General features: G+C 32.2%; 2 protein-coding genes and 1 non-coding gene across 11 annotated transcripts in view; 2 read left to right on the forward strand and 1 right to left on the reverse strand.

The window, feature by feature from the left end:
• LOC127704254 (N-acetylglucosamine-1-phosphotransferase subunits alpha/beta-like) overlaps positions 1–17,200 on the reverse strand; it is a 68,444-nt gene extending 51,244 nt beyond the window's left edge. For all 9 annotated transcript variants that reach the window (XR_007983204.1, XM_052208205.1, XM_052208214.1 and 6 more), the window contains exons 1-10: positions 16,831–17,200; positions 15,683–15,768; positions 12,649–12,768; positions 8,283–8,482; positions 7,687–7,754; positions 5,859–5,990; positions 3,465–3,539; positions 2,547–2,618; positions 1,876–2,055; positions 996–1,166 (exon numbers count right to left, since the gene is read on the reverse strand). Coding sequence is in view for 8 of the 9 variants with exons in the window: in XM_052208205.1 (XP_052064165.1) it covers positions 996–1,166; positions 1,876–2,055; positions 2,547–2,618; positions 3,465–3,539; positions 5,859–5,990; positions 7,687–7,754; positions 8,283–8,482; positions 12,649–12,768; positions 15,683–15,768; positions 16,831–16,959 (1,233 nt within the window). In the remaining variant the exon portion in view is untranslated. The remainder of the gene's footprint in view (positions 1–995; positions 1,167–1,875; positions 2,056–2,546; positions 2,619–3,464; positions 3,540–5,858; positions 5,991–7,686; positions 7,755–8,282; positions 8,483–12,648; positions 12,769–15,682; positions 15,769–16,830) is intronic.
• A 2,524-nt stretch (positions 17,201–19,724) lies between these two features.
• LOC127704260 (uncharacterized) overlaps positions 19,725–22,133 on the forward strand; it is a 34,229-nt gene continuing 31,820 nt past the window's right edge. Inside the window, exon 1 of the mRNA XM_052208229.1 lies at positions 19,725–19,843. The gene's annotated coding sequence lies outside the window, so the exon portion shown is untranslated. The remainder of the gene's footprint in view (positions 19,844–22,133) is intronic.
• On the forward strand, positions 20,358–20,466 carry LOC127707036 (U6 spliceosomal RNA). Its single transcript, XR_007984717.1, has one exon. It is a non-coding gene; the product is annotated as a U6 spliceosomal RNA (small nuclear RNA).

Consider the following 22,133-nt stretch of genomic DNA (forward strand, 5'->3'; position numbering starts at 1 on the left):
TGTTTTATATATTTTGAAAAACCATATACGCTAAACGAAGCTATGTACGCCAAGAAACGATGTACGCTAAACGATACGATATACGCTAAACGAAACGATGTACGCTAAACGATACGATATACGCTAAACGAAACGATGTACGCTAACCGATACGATATAAGATTGACGCAATACCATACGATGTACGATAAAAGGGAGCTTATGTTATCGTTTATGGTATGGTTAATGGTACATGGTTTCGTTCGTACATCATTCGTTCAGCGTTCGTACAACGTTCGGTTAGCGTTTCGTTTGCATTCGTACACCGTTCGGGAACCGTACGTACATCGTTCGGGCATCGTCCGTACATGATTCGGGCATCGTTCGTATTGTTAACTTTTACGTTACACGGACTGTATGGAAACTTGTGGTATAATTTCAGAGAGATCCATCCATACACCGTTCCACCAGTTATTGTCTGGAAACTAGAAAATGCTTATTTTTTTGCCCCTTTTGGCCCCTAATTCCTTAACTGTTGGTACCATAACCCCCAAAATCAATCCCAACCTTCCTTTTGTGGTATTTAACCTTATGGTAAAATTTCATAGAGATCCATTCACTTAAACTAAAGTTATAGTGCGAAAACCAATGTGTCTTCGGACGACGACGAAGCCAACGTCATACCAATATACGACCTCAAAAATTTTTGTGGTCGTATAAAAATTTATACACTGCACAACTTAATGTTATCAAGATTTAGACCAAATTGATTTCTTTCTATAGCTGCTAAAAATATCAAATGAAAGACACAGGCAGATCGACAGACAAGGTCAAAACAGTGAATCACCCACCAGTATATTTATAAATTATGGGATCTTATGTATAGAAGATGAAGTTTATAAGATTTGTAATTAAGACATTAAAACTACTCTCTTAGAAATTAATTGTGAACAATTTGAAAGTTAAAAAAAAAATACAACTTTCATGCGGTGTTGAATATTACATATTTATCATACCTTATATCCATCACTGTAGGTGTAAAAGTCATCAGGCCACACATCTTTACCAAACATTACATCATCATTCATGTAAATAAATTTCTGTGATAGGCCAGGTATTTTGTGGATGTTAGCCTCTATGGCAGGAGAACTAAATGTTGGTAGATGTGATGTGTTTGTGAATATCTCCTACAAACAAATTTGGAAGCATTCTATTAATGGTACTTATTGTTCATCGATGGTTTTTCAAACATGAGGGAGTTTCTCAGCTACAATCTCACCAAAGGGTAACAGCCTTGAGATGTTGCCGAGATACATCCACAAGTTTATAAGACCTTTGATAATCTGTTTATTGCTATTTTCCTAGGCAATCTCACTGACTTATGCTTATATCATCATACATTCTCTTTCTACTCGACTGAGAAAATCCAATATCACTCGAGTAGCGCTATATGAAAATTTATCACAAAAAAAGATCAAAGGAAAATTTGAGAAAATAGCAATAAGTACTTTTTACTGTTATCAATGTCAAGAAATATATGATAGTATCTACATCATTTGAACTCTGGTAGATAGTAAGCTCATTGGCAATCACACCACATCTCCATTTCATTATAAAGTTTCAGATCTAGATTTTTTTCTCATTCATGAGCAAAATTTGTTGAAAATTGGTCTCTTTTACCTTGCCTTAATCAAGAAAAAAGGGAAATGAGAGATTTGTACTATAGTAGTAAACTACAGTATATCTGGTTATTTCACATTTCATAGCCCTATACAATGCATTTGAATGTACAGTAAATTGTTTGCGTAGGGTAAATTTCGCAATTAAATGTCTTTGGAGAAAAAAGGAAACGTTCTACACATTGCAAAATTTCGCAATATATAGTATCAATCTCACCTGATGTGTAACAATAGTAAGTCTGGAGCTTTCCATGTTTAACCAGTATGGTATCTGTCCATTGGTGATGATATAAACATGTCTGACCCATGGAGCAAACCTCTCTAGAGATCGTAAGGAATACCTCAATTCTTCATTGTCCTCAAACCTACTGGCTGATATATCAGAATCTTTTCTGAACTGAAATTCAAATCATTACACAATGTTTATGTTTAACAATATTCAGATAAATGTTGCATTACTAGGAGAAAAGGTCTACTTTAGAAACAATATTTTAAATGGTCCCCAATTTTCCGATAAATAAAGTTGTCCAAGCTTTTACTAAAAGTAAAACTTCTATTAAATTAAAGGGCATGAATTATTGACTAATTGTTTATTAAAAGTTCAGTGGAAAATATTACTTGCAATTTCAGAACAGACAATAAAATAAAGGTATTTGCTATGACATGAATAACAATGTGATACTTGCACTAGTCTCTGTCCAAAAACATGGAGCATAATTCTAATTTTTTTCTGATAATCAATGTCTAAGAATCTAATAAGAGTAAATATTTATTTTAAAAATACATTTAAAAGTATTCTAACAGATGAATAAATGAAGGCAGTTTAGTGTTACTCACATCTCTTAGGTCCCATACTAAATTAGCAGCACTAAACGTTGGTTTACTTACATCTCGTAGGTCCCATACTAAATTAGCAGCACTAAATGTTGGTTTCTTCCCTTCAAGTGTAAAATTTTCAATCTAAAAAGAAATAGCTATGGGTGATCTAGTGGAAACAATGAATATCACAAAAGGAGATGGTATGTTTTGACGCTTATGCATTCAACAAAATTGTTTTAAAAGTTGTCATACCATTATTTGCCATCCTTTTTTTCATCAAGAAGAAGATATTCAATAGAAACGCTTCCTCTATGAATATCTTTATTCGGGGTTGGTGTTTCTCAACCTTTGTGATTGAAAAGGTTAAGACTTTTTTTTTTTATTATTTTATCATTGTATAAACCATAAAAAATGAATTATTCAAAACAAAGAAACAATGTCAATGTTCTATTGAAAAACATAGATTCAACATTAATTTCTGAAAATTGGAGAAATTCTGCAATAGACTTGATTTCAAGATCACTTTGACCCTAAATCTCATCCTCCTCATACTTTTGTTCAAGTATAGATTCTTTTATATAATCATTGCAACTATACATTTAAAGAATAACAAGCGTACATTATATTAAAGTGACTGTTAACATGATTAAAATTATTTAAAAAAAGGGAAAAAAGATAAAAACAAGCTAAAAATAGAGGCATATCGTAGTGCTTAGTTTTCATTTTAAACCATATTTAAATACCTCATTTTAGAATTCATTGAGAAGGTTGATACGCATGTAAAATATCAATTTCCATACATATGAGTCATTAGAAAATAAACTTTGAAAAATATTGGTTATATCACATCAGGAATAAGAAAATATGAACTAAGAAGAAATAAGTGATATTTTGTAAAAAAAAAAAAAATTAATAAAAAAGAAAAATCCATCGTAAAGTATGGATAAGCTTAAAAAAAGAAATTTAACAAATAACAATTGAACTTACATTGACAAGTGCTTCAAAATTCTCATTTTTATGTATCTGGATAACTGCTAAACCTTCATCTTCATGCATTGTGAACTGAAATCAACAAAAACATTGTTATGTCTCACAGTCAACAACTTTCGTTGCTTTAGTTTTATTTGTAGGTTCTGAATTTCAAAAGACATATTCAACAAAAATTCATTAAAATGTCAAAAGTCATGCCTTACTTTTTTTTTATATACAAAATTTCAAACAATTCTATTAATAAACTGTTACAGCTTTTCTATAAAAGCATGCAAAGCAAACCTTTGATCAACTTGCTTGCTATGTTTGCTTGGATGTTTGTAAACAAAAGGGTAGGCAGAGTTTCAGTCTGTTTAATATATACTGGTATTTGATTCGACAATAAAAATTGACATACAATGTGAAACTTAACATTTAAATAAAGTTAATGTTTATTGTCCAATCAAATTCCAGTATATAGTAAACAGACTGAAATAGACTACCTACCTGTTGTTTACAAACATCCAAACAAACATAGCAAGCAAGTTGATCCAAGGTTTGCTTTGCATGCTTATATAGAAAAGCTGTAACACAGAGATATGTCTCACCTATTTGTTATTTTGATAATGCAAATGTTGAAATTAAAATAGCAATACTTTTAACATGTTAGTTATGCAAATATTCAAAGTCAATGAACCATGACTGAAGGTACAGGGCTAAACAATCTCCATGGAAATGAGATGTGCCAATGCTAATACAACTGCATACCAAATACCATTGACTTTTCATAAGTCGTTCCCTTTAAACAAACCTAAACACAAACATTAACTTGTAAACTATGTAAAAGTTTCAAAGTCAGTGAACCATAATGAGGGGGTTGGGTTATATAATCTCCATGGAAATGAAACTTGCAAATGCCAATACATTTGCATACTGAATATCATTGACTTAACATTAGTGGTTCATCTTAAACAGACCTAATCACAAACTAATACATATGTAAACTAAGCAAAAGTTTCAAAGTCAATAGACCATGACTGAGGGGGCTGGGCCAAATATTCTCCATGGAAATGAGATGTGCTAATGCTTATACAACTGCATACCAATTAACATTGGCCTACCACTAACAGTCCCCCTTAAACTGACCTAATCACAAACTAATACATGAAAACTAAGCAAAAGTTTCAAAGTCAATAGATCATGACTGAGGGAGCAGGGCCAAATAATCTCCATGGAAATGAGATATTCCAATGCTTATACAACTGCATACCAAATATTATTGACCTACCACTAGTGGTTCCCCATAAACTGACCTAATCACAAATTAATACATGTAAACTAAACAAAGTTAAGAAGTCAATAGACCATGACTGAGGGGGCAGGGCCAAATAATCTCCATGGTAATGAGATGTGCCAATGCTAATACAACTGCATACCAAATATCATTGACCTACCACTAGTGGTTCACCATAAACTAGACCTAATCACAAACTAATACATTGTTGCCGCCACCGTCGCCGCTGACGCTGGAAACAGCATACCTATGTCTCACTTTTTGACTCCGTCAAGGCAAGACAAAAACTACAACAGAAATAAATTTCACAAATAAGTATCCAACTTCAACTTCAAAGGCAAGCTTTAAGTTCTCAAAATGAAACATCTTTGTTTCAAGACTGCAACAAGTCAGATGCATAACTCTCAAAAATATAAAAGTGATACTCAAAAAATTGAGCTTCCTCTTTTTTTATGGTAGAACATAATATTGTTAAGTATTGAGAAAATTATGCATTGAGAAAATTTTTGTTTAAAACAGACTTATGAAGAAAGTGAGAACTGTATACTGTATTTTTTCCATGTATTTAAGACCATGCAATAACTGCATTAGTTTTATGCTGTTACTCAAACATTGTTATTTTCATTTCAAGCAAAAGTAATTATAGCCCTCAAAATCCTTGCTAAAATTCTGATACTTGAATATCATTTTTTCTTCCAAAGCATCAAAAGCTCATAGACATTGTAAAAATACCATTTGATAAATGATTACCTTTCCCAAATGTTTAGACAGTTCAAGGGCTTTAACTCTGAAAAATCAAAAGCAATAATGCCAATGAAATAGAATATCAACATATTACGTTAGCATTTGCCAGTTTTTTCTATTTGTTATTCCTTTAGATCCCTCTTTAGGCAGTTTTACATTGATCTTGTTTATAATGTATATTGGCAAAGATGTGAAACAATTGCCAACAAGACAACTCTCCATCAGATGATGTAGAAGTAAGCAACTATAGGTGACTGTACGGTCTTCATCAAGGAGCAAAATGTATACCATATATCAAGCTATAAAAGGCCCGACCTGACAAAATGTTAAACAATTCAAATGAGAAAGCGTTTGTTTACTTTATATTTATTTACCTTTATTATTCCTTTGGCTATTTGCTCTGGTAGCTTGTTTTGTATTTGTTCAGCTGTATATTGTGGAGGGAATCCAGTCATTATGACAGTATCTTTTAACATAACACTATTGTGTACTGTCCAATCAGTTGTCTGAAAAAAAAAGTCTTCTGCAGTTTCACATCATGTATAGAATTTCACTTTGGACAATTTAAACCAAGACAAAATTAGATATCATTGAGATTGGAGCCATCTCTGTGAATAATGTGCGTTAAAAAATTTGTATCTTTACCATAGGACATGGGGTTGTCAACTGAAACCAAAGTTTTTGACCTTGACCTTTGACCTAGGAAGTTGTACATAAATTATGACACACCCTTTGGTGTTGGTTTATATACATGTCAAGTATAAACATTGAAATCATAACGGTTCTCAAGATATAGAGCGGACATGATCTTTACCATAGGACATGGGGTTGTCAACTGAAACCAAAGTTTTTGACCTTGACCTTTTACCTAGGAAGTTGTACATACATTATGACACACCCTCTGGTATTGGTTAATATACATATCAAGTATAAACTTTGAAATCATAAAGGTTCTCAAGATATAGAGCGGACACGATCTTTACCATAGGACATGGGGTTGTCAACTGAAACCAAAGTTCTTGACCTTGACCTTTGACCTAGGAAGTTGTACATACATTATGACACACCCTCTGGTGTTGGTTAACATACATGTCAAGTATAAACTTTGAAATCATAACGGTTCTCAAGATATAGAGCGGACACGATCTTTACCATAGAACAAGGGGTTCTCAACTGAAACCAAAGTTTTTGACCTTGACCTTTGCCCTAGGAATTTGTACATACATCATGGTTAATATACATGTCAAGTATTAACTTTGAAATCATAACGGTTCTCTAGATATAGAGTGGACACAATTTGTTACGGATGGACAGACGGATGGACAGACTGATCACTATAGGGCGTCCGCCATTCGGCGGGGCCCTTATAAAACCATAATGGGAAAAAAGATGACTGGGTAAATTTAGTTTATTTTAGTACTTTATTATCCTAAATTCATTTACTTTTGAAAGTTAGTCAAAAACAAATGTCAGTCAGTTCTCAAATTTAAAAGACTTTCCCTTATTTTTATGGATACCATATTTAGCGGATTGAGAAAAAAATGTATTTTCTTTGGTATTTGATATTGTGGTTTTACCAAAGTCTTGTTAGGTTATGAAAGTCCTTTTTGAGATATTTGATTTTAAAAAAATGGCGGGGAAGGCTGACTCAGACTTTTACCTTATATTTAGCATTGGAATTATTTGGGTCTCAAATCATAAGGAAAGAAATCTAGAATCTGCTTAAATTTTGATAACAACCTTTTATGAGCTATTGAAGTCTTCTATGAAAATTAAAGTGGAATTTATGGGGGAAAATATTTTACCCTGTATCATAGGAAAAAACCCAAGGAGTCCGAACATCTGACAAAAATTCCTAAATCTGAAATGACTACATCCTTAAGATATACAAATAAAAAGATTGTGTTTGTTCTTTATTTTTTACTCTTATCATAGTATAACTTTATCAAAATTATTTCATTTTCTTTTTAATAAATTATTTTAAGATTGCATTGTTTTATCTTTTACATCACAATGGGGTATTTACATCATTTTCATACCAAAAATTTGGTACCCTTTTTTCCTAAGTTTATTGCTTATCTGAATGACAGGAGACCAGTAACATACTGATTTTCAGATAAAAGAAACAGCCCAAGATCGCAATTATTTTGCCTTAGAATAGCAGAGATGTTTATGGAGTATATATGTTCTATATTTACTTACAATGTAACCTCTTCTTACTGTAGTATTTATCTCATGTACCAATATTGGCTGACTTAATACCTCAGTCACTGAAAAATACCAGGAAACATCAGTCATTTTCTACAACATGGAACATTTTATAGCAGGGACCTTTTTATATTATCAAGCTCTTTTTTCATCACTTTAAACACATCATTTTGAGTAAGACATTCTGATTTCTTTCGTTTCCAATTCTTTGGATTTATCTTAAAACAATTTTTAATTAAGATTATTGAGGCTTACAGCCATAAAAGATTACTCAGTACTCTGAGGACAAAATTTGTGCTGGAAGCACCAAAGCATTTTAATTGGTTAAGTTCTGAGTCTGAGTATAATAATTGTACTCCAAATTTTTATGACTGCAAGGCCTGATTTCTTCATTTTCAATTATTTGGATTTATCATAAAAAGGTTTCAAAATCTAAAATTATATGGGTTTACGGTCATAAAAGTTTACTCAGTACTTGAAGCACAAAACTTGTGCTTGAAACACCAAATCCAGCATTTTGATTGGTTGATTTCTGCGTATGATAATTGTACTTCAATTTTATATGACTGCAAGGCTTGAAGATGACTTACTGTTAGTATCTTCCTTGAACACAATGACAGTATAATTAGCATTCTCATCTGTATCTAAGGACACTGTAAACATCTTTTCTGCCTGAACAAATACTTTGTAGTCTAAGGATAACTTCAGTAAGGTCATCTCCTTTGGCAACACAGGGTCAAGAACAACCATACTGGTTGCTAGGCAGTTGGTGAAAACACATTTAGAATCACTACAATATAGAACATGAAGATTTTTAACCAATTTCCAAATGGGTACAGTTGTATTTGCAATAATGCTCCAGTATACATTATATGAAAATGAATAATGTTTTGGACTAAAGTTGATACATTTTAAAATGTAAAATATCCACTCATATTTTTATTTTGTTCTAAAGACAATATAAAAATAAGAAGATGTGATATGATTGCCAATAAGTTTACCACATTATATTTGTAAAGAAAATACAGAATATATTTACAATCTTGTAACTTACAGTATTAATTAATATAGCGATAGATTATCTTACTATTACAAGATTGAACTCAAATTTCCTGATTAATTATTGAGTAGCAGATTCACATAATCTAAAATGACAATGCAACATAATGCTTAAGTATACACAAGAATATGTAAAAGCAGTCACATATACTAGCTAGCAAAATCTTGATTCAGAGCTATTAAATACACCAGAAAAGAAAAGTGTTTTATGGATATCCATATACCTAATAGTATTCTGCAGATATTTGGATTTATAAGTCCTGTAAAAAATAAACGTTAACCTTACCTGGAAAATCAAGAACAAAAATAGTCCTGATAAAAAACCTGCATAATTAGGTAAAATAGAATTTAAGTGGATGTAAGAAAAAAAATTACTGGCACCAAAGGGAATAATTTCGGTGGTTTTTTTCTTCACTTAGCTTGAGAAAAGCATTAATCAGAATAATCCTTCATATACTCTCTCCTCTTGGAAATTTAAAAAACCTAACAAACAACAATCTTCTAAATGTTACATATTCTTAATATTCTTTCCAAACATTTCTACTTTCATTATATGTCAACATACTGCTTTATAACAATGCTTTATCAAGCACTAACATGCTTTGCCTAACAATCAAATACAAATCAAAATTATCTGCACTGATTTTTTAACATGGCATTATAAAATCTATGCAAACTTACAATATTCACACTTTCCAGCTACCAATAAAAGCAGTAATAAACAAAATATGTGTCAATGGAACTCCATGCCCCACTCACACTATCTCATTTCAATATTCAGTGTATAGTTAAATCTGGGACACACAGAATAGGGAAAATATAATACCCCTACTATCGTAAGTTGGCATAAAATCTGAAATTATCTACTAGTAGTTATTTATTAAACATTATGAAATCTATGTTAATTAAGTTCATTTAGTAAGTCTATTCTTTGGTGAATAACTCCTAGCTGTATAAATATGCATAATGGATATGAACTTTTCTGTTTAGTCTATAAATGACCCTTTACCATCTGGCTATGCATACATAATGTACATGAAACAGGACAAATTTAATAACCACATGCTCTCAACATGACAAATATCAAACAATAAACAAGGTCTAGCATTCTGTCTTTTGAACTCTTACCTGTCTTTGTTTCTAAGGTAAATAAATGAAATTTAGCCATAATCATATAGACGTTTTTTCTTGAAAGTTAAACCAAAAGAAAGCCAAGCAAATTGACTCAAACTCTCAAATTTGATTTATACTATACTGAAAAGTAATATCAGAATTACAAATGTGCCATAGGAATAATAAACAATGCAAGGAATGGTTATAAAATATAAACATTTTGTGCAAACTTGTGCCTGATGCAATCTAATTACCATAAGGATGACCCCTGAAAATAGCTGATAGGCAGCTACCATTGATTTCAGTTTAGATAAAAATATAAACATTATAATTAGACAGGCAAGCTTGTGCAATAGTATAAGGACAATTTTCCTAGTTCTGTTTGATTTCATATCATTAATAAAAAACAGCTAGAAGCTCCAAGGTGTCTGTATAGCTCACCTGGCATTGTTTATAAAATTGATACAATGCAATAAAAATACTTAAAAAAGTTACTGGCCAAAAAGCAACAAATACTATAATATGTCATTCAAGGGCAATAACCCCTTGATGGTGATGGCCGTGTTGATAATTAGCAGATCTTGTACTGCTTATCATTTTTGCTGCTTTCATTTCTCTCTATCTACTATAGGTTCAGCAAACAACACTAAATAGGGAAAAATTATCTTTCAAGGGCAGTAACTATTATAGAAATTTGACCGATGATTTCAGCCATGTTGACTTATTTGAAGATCTTGTCCTGCTGATAATTTTTTGTTGTTTACAGTTTCTCTGTATCTACTATCATGACTATATTTAATTTACGTTTTTTGATTGAGTTAAGCCTTCCAATTGATATTTTATAGTGTGTTTTTCTTTGTTGTGATGTTATACTATTGTTTCAGAAAAGGGAGAAGGTTTGGTACCATTAAAACGCTTAATCCCGCTGCAAATGTTTGCACCTGTCCTAAGTCAGGAATCTGATGTTCAGTAATTGTCGTTTGTTGATGTGGTTCATAAGTGTTTTTCGTTTTTTATATAGATTAGACCGTTGGTTTTCCCGTTTGAATGGTTTTATACTAGTTATTTTTGGGGCCCTTTATAACTTGCTGTTTGGTGTGAGCCAAGGCTCCGTGTTGAAGACCGTACTTTGACCTATAATGGTTTACTTATGGAGAGTTGTCTCATTGGCACTCATACCACATCTTCCTATATCTATATAGTTTGCACTTTGTAAATACAGCTGATTCACAAACCACACCTCTATTCTGGAGATATTTAATATTCATAGGTATTTTACTTTGTTTACCTACTGCTTCCTAAATATAATCTCCATGTGTCATCTCATAGAGACACAACTTGGGAATTTTACCAGTATAAATGCAGGTGGAGAGCGGTCAAATTTAATTCTCAGGAAGATGCAAAGTAGAGGAGGGGTAGTACAGAATTTTAGTGTAGGTTTAAACTCTTAGAAGTTTGAGGCATATAAATATTGAAAATATGCCATGCAACCCTATGTTTGAAACTTTGCAAAAAATAGTAGTGCATGTGATCTTTCCATTCAAGAATATAATTTTTACGAAAACTCTGTGTTGAAGGCCGTACTTTGACCTATAATGGTTAACTTTTACAAATTGTGACTTGGATGGAGAGTTGTCTCATTGGCACTCATACCACATCTTCTTATATCTATATAGTAAAGTGGCACAGTTTGAGACGTAATAGGAGTTTCTATGGGTAATTACATAGTCTATATTTACAGAAGTGCAACCTATATATTTCCCAATAAAATCACAAAATGGGTAAAATTTCTCTTTAAAGGGCAATAACTTTTAAAAGGATGTGACTGCAAAACAAGTTGACTTATTTGTAGATCTTGTCCACTTGCCATTTATAGTTTCACTTTATCAAGTTTTAAAGTTATAAAGATAATTTCGTAAATTGCAAAAGAAAAAAGGAAAATTACTCCTATCAGGAGTTGTCTGACAGTTTTGGTAAAAATGGATGTAAAAAGACTTGAAAACATTAATATACCATAGATCACAAGTGATGAGAAAAGCTCACATGACCCTTTTGGTCATGTGAACAATAAATAATGCTAATCATTGTTTTACATGTAAAAGAATGATTTTTTTTGCGTCCCAAATCAGTCAATGAAATCAGACTTCCTGATGGCTATCCTAGTTTACTACAGTTGACATTCTTTTCAAATACTGGACATGCTGATCACATGCCCAATTTATCAACATAGTTCACATCAGCGGTAACATGCATACAGATTTCAATGAGGTCGAATAACTGTCTTGCAAGACAATAATATATCAGCCAAGGTTTTCAGGTTATTTTGACAAAATTGAACCAAAATGACTGCTAACAGTTACATTATCATTCAATATTCTGTTCTTGTAAATGTTTAAAGATAAAAAAAAAAGCAAACTTTAATTTGTTTAGCTTATACTGCTAATATTGTAGCTTATGCTGCTTTAAAAATGTTTGTAACCATGGTAATTGTGTAATTGTAATGGTTAGATAATACATGTACTTTGAAATATCTTATTCTTTCTTAATGCTGAGTTTAGACTTCTTAAATAACTGTTTATTTTGTGACATTAATCTCTATACTGTAACAAAAATTATAATTTGATACAGTGTTTCTCATGACAATACTTAGTTTGTTCAAATCACCCTTTGAAGATCTTCATTTGTGACTGAGTTTGATGGGGTTTGAGTTTATTCAGTATACCTTGCAGTTGTGATTTTCTTTTTTTAAATCAAGTCTGAGAGGTCTATGTTGAATTAGTATACCTTGTTATATTAAGCTCTTCCTCTATATTTAACTTGAGGGTTCTGAGTTGATTTAACAGCTTGGGATCTGTTCCATTCACCCATGTGTACACAACATCAATCGGTAATGGTGAGCATAGCCTATAAGAAAATACTAAGTAATTACACTGAATATTGTTTTGAAAAATAGAAGTACAAATACAATTTGAAACTTGAGATTCAAGCAGACCATTGGACTATCTATATAAAGGATGTTGGTAATGAAACCTTTAAAAAAGGGATATAGATAGTCCAATGGTCTGCTTTATCTGTAGATAATTTCCAAATATCTTTATGGTTACTATATGTTACTATAGATGTTCAATAAAACCTTTGGTATTCGCAAAGACCTTCAAGTTGCATTTTGATAATGTTATGGTCCGTATATATGTAATTTATCCTCATACAAGGTGCATCTATCTATAAACAGCCTTCAAAGTAGGTTAAAAATATCAGGTTGCCATATGGCCACCAGAAGTAAAATATCAGTGGCCAAGTCAAAATTTTAGTGGCAGTAGTTTCAGGTTGCCTTCAAAATTTTCTATGAAAGAGCCTAACCTAAAGGCTAATCTTAGCATATTACTTAATATTTTTCAAAAGAATCGAAGTAAGTATCTTACATTTTGTACATGATCATGTATGGTGGTGGTTAATAAAACATTTGACCAGCTTATTTTTAATGGTTATTGTGTACTGGTGCCAAAAAAATAGGTGTCTTTCCTGTTGCATACCCAAAAAATTATAGGGTAGGTATGTAGACTTGTGATTTTTTGTAACAATTGTTTTTTCCAGCTTGCATTGTGTTTTTTGTGCACTAGAATCCCTTATCAACACCACAGAATGGCGTTAGGAAAAACTTCATCTTGCCCCCTTTCTCGTGTTTGAGGTGTTTATTTTGTAATTAATCCGTAACAGCGGTTTAGACATTGATAGCCAAATATTTATCTCTGTTCCGCTGCAAAAATTGTGAACAAATCATTTCAAGTATCTTCACTTTTCAACATTTGATATTTTTTTTAAAAGAAGACTTTATGTAAATCCTTCCAGCCTTGGAGCACACACAACTAGCTGTGTTCCCTTAACATATAAAATTAAATATGTTAACTTATTCACATAAAATTTATTCCAATTCCTTCACTGGAAAGTTGCACATGCAAAAATTTATTTACGGGAATGTACATATTCTCAATACTATGCACTCACAACGTTTGTCAAGATGTAGATTAGATATTACAAGCAATGTCTAGCGAAAAAAATCTATGAACAGTCGTTACTGACCATTAATCAGTCGATGAAATGCTTGACACTTATTAAAAGCAACCCACTTGCAAGTGCATTTTTGTGAGGCCGTGAACAGAGGCTTATGCTTTGCACTACACATTGAAAGGAGTAGCAAGATTTAGACTTTAAAATAACAGAATTTTTTTCTAACAGAAGTGCAAAATGGTGTGACAAGGTGACAGGAACCTTAATTCTACATGTATAGTGAGAATATACATAGGGTTACCATGAGAGTTACAGAGGATTATAGATCTCATTAGACGGATTTTTAAATATTTATCTTCTAGGAATTTATATTTTTATTAATTGCTATCTCCATGGACGATTAGATGGTGTTTCAGTTCATATCTAAATTGAGGGCTGATAAATGTGTGAGAAAAAATAACTTACTCATCCAACTTGTACTTATGAACCAGTATGAGACTAAGAATTTCTCTTAAAAGATGCACTTATATATAGAAAAAAAAGTTTTCTGTGTATGTGGTCTTATAATGGTAAAAATTATAAGCAGAGCCTTCTTTGAAGCCATGATCCTTTACTGCTATGGCTGGTAAAGTGATGTATTTTCACAGTCAAATGTGAATGAAAGGAAAGGATTGAATTTTGCCATCTCTAAATGCTTGTGAGCAAGCTTGCAAATAATCATGAAAGGATACATGATATAGTCAAAGCTCAATAAATAAAGATTTTAAAAATGTTAACTTCTCTCTGTTGACTGCATCACCTTTCCCCTCATCTGCTATCAGACAGGTAAATTACTTCTTATAATTAAGAAGTAAGTTATAAAATCCTACACATTCTTTTTCCTGTACTAATTTTCATTGTATCCTCTTTGAAAAAAACTTATTGAGATTAAAAAGGGGGACGGTTAAGTTCTAAAAACAAAAATATTTCAACTCTGCCACATGTATGCATGTGCCTGCCTGTAGTCAGAACTTCATTGTGGTTGTCTTAAGTCATGTCATATATTTATGTTATTTTGGCAAAACTTCCAATTGTACTGTCAGGTAAGGGGATTCATAAGAAAGTAGTTCCAGTTGGTTTTTTTTATATTCGGAGATATTTTCAGTTGATATATTCACAACTTTGTTAAACCCTGGTCAGTTTACAGCTTGACATATTGTTTTGACACCTGTCTATTGTTAAAGACTACATGTTGACACCTGTCTATTGTTATAAAGACTATATGTTGACACCTGTCTATTGTTAAAGACTATATGTTGACACCTGTCTATTGTTAAAGACTACATGTTGACACCTGTCTATTGTTAAAGACTATATGTTGACACCTGTCTATTGTTAAAGACTACATGTTGAAACCTGTCTATTGTTAAAGACTACATGTTGACACCTGTCTATTGTTAAAGACTACATGTTGACACCTGTCTATTGTTAAAGACTACATGTTGACACCTGTCTATTGTTAAAGACTACATGTTGACACCTGTCTATTGTTAAAGACTATATGTTGACACCTGTCTATTGTTAAAGACTATATGTTGACACCTATCTATTGTTAAAGACTATATGTTGACACCTGTCTATTGTTAAAGACTATATGTTGACACCTGTCTATTGTTAAAGACTACATGTTGACACCTGTCTATTGTTAAAGACTATATGTTGACACCTGTCTATTGTTAAAGACTACATGTTGACACAGGGTTATTTGTGTTGTTCAGTTGCCTTCTTATTGATATATACGCGACAGACCTTTATGTAAAGTAATATATACCTTTCTCTGAAAGATCTCCCTGCTATGTTGTCACTGTACGAGTTGAAAACTTGAGCATATTTCTCATTACTCCATTCCACTACAGTCTGAAAACAAATTATCAGTTAATTTTCAATTACTGCAACCTTGCTGCTAAGTCAAGTTTTTACACATCAAAACATAGCTGCATTTTTTGTGCTTGCACAACTCATTTTGAAAAATCTAATCTTGCTGATAAGTACTAAAGCATACCTGCCAACTTTTCAAAATCTCCATGGGGGATTGTAAGTGCAAGAGGACCAAATGTTTCTCTTATAGTGTCATAAGTGTTTTTAATCTACTACTATGTTGTTTGAATGTGTGTGTATGTGTTTAAAAACCCTTTTAACTCATGTGAATGCCTATTTTGAGGTGTTCATATGAGTTATAATAAAGAATTTTAAAATTCAGGTCAACACCTCTCATGGGGATATCCCCCATAAATCGGGATAGCTGGCAGGTTGCATGCTTATATCTTATCTTAATTTCCAGTATACAACCCCTTATTTTCAATATTGTTATTATCTCCTTGTTGATCCTGAGTAAGACATTTGATTTAATTATACCAATCCCTTGTTTTGCTTTTACTAACTTTAAAGCTATTAATTAAATCTAAAAAATGTCTCCAGAAAAACTATAAATGATGATTATCTAACATCAAACCCAAGCTTAATTTTGTAAATCTCTTTTCGACTAAACCACTAGGTTTTTTCAGTTGCGTCCCAAATGTGACTGCAGAGCATTATTTCCTTCCAAAATTTCCACCGTATCAATTAAGACTTTAAACCTAGGACCCCTGACCACTGCTCTATCAACTGAGCTAAAGGAATACTCCACTGTGGCAGCTATTGTAAGATGGTTTTATATATCTACTAGGTTCAATACAAGCTTAAGGAGTACTCCACTAGGACAGCTGATGGAAGGTGGTTAAATTTCTACTAGGTAAAGGAGAAGCTTCTACCAGGTGTCATAGTAAGTTTATTTGGTCCAAACTTGCTAAAGTAGTTAATAGTATGCTGTATTTGCACAACTCATGCATAATTGCATAATACTAGAGGACATGAACTTGTTTACAAGTAAAAATCTAAGATTGAGGATGAACTGATAAAGGTTCCTGCATGACATCTCACCTCTCCAAAATAAAAAGCGGTTAAAGTGATGAAAATTAATACACCAATGACAATGAGTATTCCATATTTATGTGACAAAACATCATACGCTTGCTTCTGTACTATTTTTCTGCAATGATCGTCTCGCATTTTTTCACTTTTGTATGAAGCGTCTGCTACCAGCTTTTTTCACAATGCATTGTGGGGAAAAGGACTCAGAACTGACCAGTTTCCACGTGTTTATTATCAACGTTTATCAAAAATTGACAGGCCTTCACACCAATCATCTGTTGTAAAACAAAACAGTTAAATCATCACTGATTTTTTTTTTTAAATGTCCAAGAAAGTGTGTTTAGGCCTAAGCAAAGCAGGACAGCTGTTTTAGCTTGAAGTAACGAACACTAACGAAGTATTCCGATGGAAAGTCACGTGGAATTGCTAAAACTTGTTTAGTCTCCCCGATCATTGACCCAACTATCCCCTAAAAACCTGTGTTGAATGAACTCAATATAATAATACATATAATATCGAAATACTTTATGTATTCAAGCCAATCATCCACAAGTTTTTATTTAAGGTATGCGGGTGTTAAACTTTAGAAGAGCAGTCAGATCAGTTTCGTAAACAATCATCTTCAAATCAGTTCAAAAACTTATTACATGGTGCCTACCAGTGAAAGAAAACTTATCATTCATTTGAATTATAACAAATAATATTGAAGGACAACATCTCAATATACAGAGGCAGAAGAAGACATAGACATAAGACACAAAGCTTATTTTAAAGTAGGAATACAAGATTATTACAAACAAAAGCTCTTGTCAGCTTTTAATACCGACAAAACAAAAGCACATCAAACAAAACATACATATTAAAGCGTGCACATATATAATTAAACATATAGAAAGCATATATAATGCGTACATGAAACCCAAAAGATCAACCAAGCAGTTTAACGACACACACTGAAGCATGCAGAAATCGGGGGTAAAAACACCAAAGAAAGAGTAAAAAGATGTGCAACATAAAAAAAGCTTATAGACTAGATTAGTGACATAACTAAAATGAGCAACAAAAAAACAACATATAATGAAAAAAAAAGCAAAATCACAATAAGTTTATATAAAATGTCCACGCTGCAAACATGCATAAAATCAATGAACGTGAATGGAATTAGCTGATTTTGTTGGCAAAACACTGGCATGAGCTACCAAACAAAGAATTGCAACCAAGAGGCTATTTATTGGATTACCTTTTATTTGATTTGCATATTTACAAATTCTTGAATGTGATTGATCCGTTAGAATTTTATTCCTTCAATTTCACACTCAAATAGACCAGGAACATATATATTGACATACTGTTCCCAGAATAGACCAAGTTTCCTAAACTCTTGAAAGATCGAGTGGTATTTTCCTACCCAAATGGTTCACCACAAACTTTATTCTTATATATAGTATAGTAAACATCGGTGTCATATTCATGCACGATACACCTGATTGGAATCCAGGGATTTCGAGAAAGATGAACTTTTCGTTTAAGTTCTTCAGACTTTTATTCAGTTTGTGAGTTAACCTGCCCTGATTACACATCAATGATCTCTATCGGAATACATGTAGTTTAATCGAACAATGAATTGCTACACACAGGCAAAATGGTTATGTAAGTGTTGAGCAATTTTTTATTTGGTCTTATATTTAAGTATGAACTAATGAAGGTGTGGGATATACATGAAGAAGCTAACTTACAGTTTTCAACAATAGAACGAGGTGTCTATACAATATGCCAAACTCCAAATCGTCCCGATCTATCAATATAAATAAGAAGATTGTATTTTACTGGAATGATAAGCAAAACGGTTAAATAAACTCCTTCAAAATAACTTTTAGTAATATAATAATACCATGATATAACATGTGACCTTGACCGTTAATAACTTACTACTTCTACTTACAGAACATTTCCCCGTGATATATGACGAACAATGAAACAGTCGAATGGATTTATAAGGGAGAGCAAAATGTGTTTTCAGTAATTATTTGAATGGAAGGAAACAAATGATAAGTACAAATAACCTTATAGTTGCTTACTTCTACCTTATTTGGTCTCTGGTTGAGAGTTGTCTCATTAGCATTTGCACCACATCTTCTTGTTTTTTCATATACTACTTTTTTTTTCTCGGAATAATTCTTATTATACAGGGCACAATTGTCATGGAATAAGATTATTTCAACCTCATGCGAAAAGCTAGTATAAAGACTCACCCTCACACGAAGAAAGGGGCACAAAGTATGATGGATTTATCAACTTTCAAAGAAAGCAGACCCGGCTTAATTTTGGCTCAGTAAGTGTTGTATAATATTCTCATTATTTGACATATGTGATTTTATATAACATATCAATCTTTTATTAGGTTCCAGTTGACATGTAGGATGGTCTGGATGGGGGGTCCTTCAATTCTGAATTTTTTTTAGCATTTTTTCTCTATTCTTTATGAATTTTGCTCATTATTATTTTTTTGGCCTATTTTTCTCTATTCTTTGATTTTTTTTATTTTTTTTTTTTGCCCTTTATTCTGCACATACTGTCCATTATTCTCTATTCTGAAAACCCCATCCAGACCCTCATGTAGACGATTTATATCAGTCACTTGTGTTCACCAACACCATTTCGCCAATTTTAAAGTTGCATGTATTTCAGACTCCCTGTCCATCGTGTCAGAAGAACAGTTCATCTACCTATCTTTATCTTTATTGATTCCAGGGATTTGTAGAAGTATAAATTACAAATCCTTGTCAATACAGGGATACAGGTTGAGTTAACTTAAATACAATACAACTCCGCAATATCATGAATCATAAAATATATTGATATATGATATCGATTGTTTAACTATATTTCATACATATTCAGGGCGAAGAAAAACCGCCATCATAGTTAGTTGATTGTCGATTGATTGTTGTTTGTTTTACTCCAGTGGCAAATATTCTATTTCATACACGAGGACGAGTAAAAATTATAATAAATACAATAGGTAGGTCTTATTATCAGGGTCGACCGGGACACCAGGCGGGAAACTTGCATTGTCACTGGAAAATGAGTTTATATTGGATAGGGACAGAGTTTAGTCTGGCAACAGGCGGGCTACAGATTTGCAAGGGTTCCTAAATGTGGCGCTGTCTCTACATGAGGCATCAGATGTAACGTCCCCATTCTGACCGGACGTGGCTGCGTTTTTTTACACCCCATACAACCAGACAGACGCCCACTTTGGCAAGGTTTAATCTGGCTGTTGGAAGAACACCAAAAGTGGCCATATTTTTATTTCCAAGTCACCCTTAGGGTCATCACCATAATAAGAGTTTGAAATGCACCAACGTGAAATAGCATTGAAATATTAATATCGATGGAATTTAAAACGCATAGCGTCAGTTGGGGTTGTGCTCCACATTCACCCTTATTTCTTAGACTACTTTACTTTTAATTGTTGCTTTTGTTAGCAGAAGAACACCTTCCTGTCAATGTTACAAATGCCGGCGGTTTGTATCGTACTCGCTTCGGCAGTATATCTACTAAAATCGGAACGATACAGATCGAAAAGATTTGCATGGCCCCTACACAAGGATGACGCACATTCGTGAACCGGTCCATACGCCAGACCTCATTTACTCTTTTTCCCTGGGGCCGATTTCATTCCATACAGTACATATGAGTGCTTCTCGAATTATTTAAATCTTTAATTACGGCGTGCATAATGATATATACATTCAATATCCAATATCAAGTTTGATAACCTACAAAGAACTGTTACCATGACAACAAATGAACAAACAATTTATCTAAAGCGGATATAAATAGTGTACCTGAATCATATCGTATAATGTCAAGGTAGGATGACAACATAATCTTTATTTCAAGCATAAGGTATTATATGACACTTCAATGTTTCAAGTTCTGTATATATATATATATATATATATATATATATATGATATGACCCGAGTGTCGTGCATTGTTTAGGGTAAATACTACTTCAAAACCACTAATTACATAAGTACCTAGGGATACACCTTTCCACTCCAATCATCAGTAAATTGACCAATCACATGTGGTAAATTTACCACATGTATAAACATTTGATAGCAGCACATGTTGTCGGTCATAACCTCGGTCAAACATTCTTATCTAAACAGTTAATTTGATCTAACATTTTCTTTAAATTTTCACAATTAAATCGTCCAGAATTTTGTTTTTTGGAAAGGAATCAATGTAAGAGGGTAGACGAAGGTCAAGCTGACAACTTAAAACAAAAAAAAAAGATTTTTTAATGAATGACAGTTATTAATAAATCAATTCAAAAGGAATAGGATGGCAGTGCTAATTGTTTTTAAAATATTGTTTACATGCTATTTTGAAAAATTAAAAAAAATATATATATTTTGAAACACAAGATTTGAATTTGATATTTTTTTCATTAATTGAAATGATTCATACCATAAAACATGCAAGTTAGTATTATAATTTCTGGACATTACATTATATATGGCATATAATAAAGATTCAGCAACAAAAGAATTGACACCTTTCCTATTTCAATTACAAAGAATTATCTATAATTTATTCAAATGTCAAATTATTTGTACTTGGAAGCAGTTTAAATCGAAAACTTCAGGATATCATCTTTTGGATGGACACATTTACAAAATAGTATTTCCATTTTCCATTATAATATTTGTACAAGAACTATTCCTTGTTCTTTGACAATCAAAATATTTTAGAGGTAGTGTAAGTTTTACCACCTTAAAATTAATCTGGAAGAAAAAATATACAACCTCATTGGAATGAGATTGAAATTAAAATTACTGATCTGAAAGTCTGCATGGAATGAAATGATGTAGTGAATTAGATATTTGTAGTCTTTTTGTGTACAAATTATATATATATAAATGAAATTATTTGTTTGTACTGCCCTCATCGCTAGCATTTCATTAAAAGACAGAGGGGAAAGTCAAATAATAATAAAAAAATATATTTCAATAGATGCTTCATAGAAAGTAAGATAATGTTTAATTTTGATATGACTTTGGTCTACTGTGGTAGTATTTGCTGATTGTACTTGACCTTTTTCAAATTTTTTGTATGAATTACAAAAAAGGAAAAGAAGTGAGAACTATTGAACTCATTTTATTTTCTTAATTTGAAAAAAGGGTCAGTACAATGTGCAAAGATTCCTGTTAAGGACAAGAGTTGTATATAAGATAGAGACGGATAGATATAAGCAAAAAACTATATAGATAACTCACAAAGACTATGTAAAAATGCAC

The sequence above is a fragment of the Mytilus californianus genome, unplaced genomic scaffold, assembly GCF_021869535.1.
Source record: "Mytilus californianus isolate M0D057914Y unplaced genomic scaffold, xbMytCali1.0.p SCAF_6, whole genome shotgun sequence".
Taxonomy (NCBI): Eukaryota; Metazoa; Mollusca; class Bivalvia; order Mytilida; family Mytilidae; genus Mytilus; species Mytilus californianus.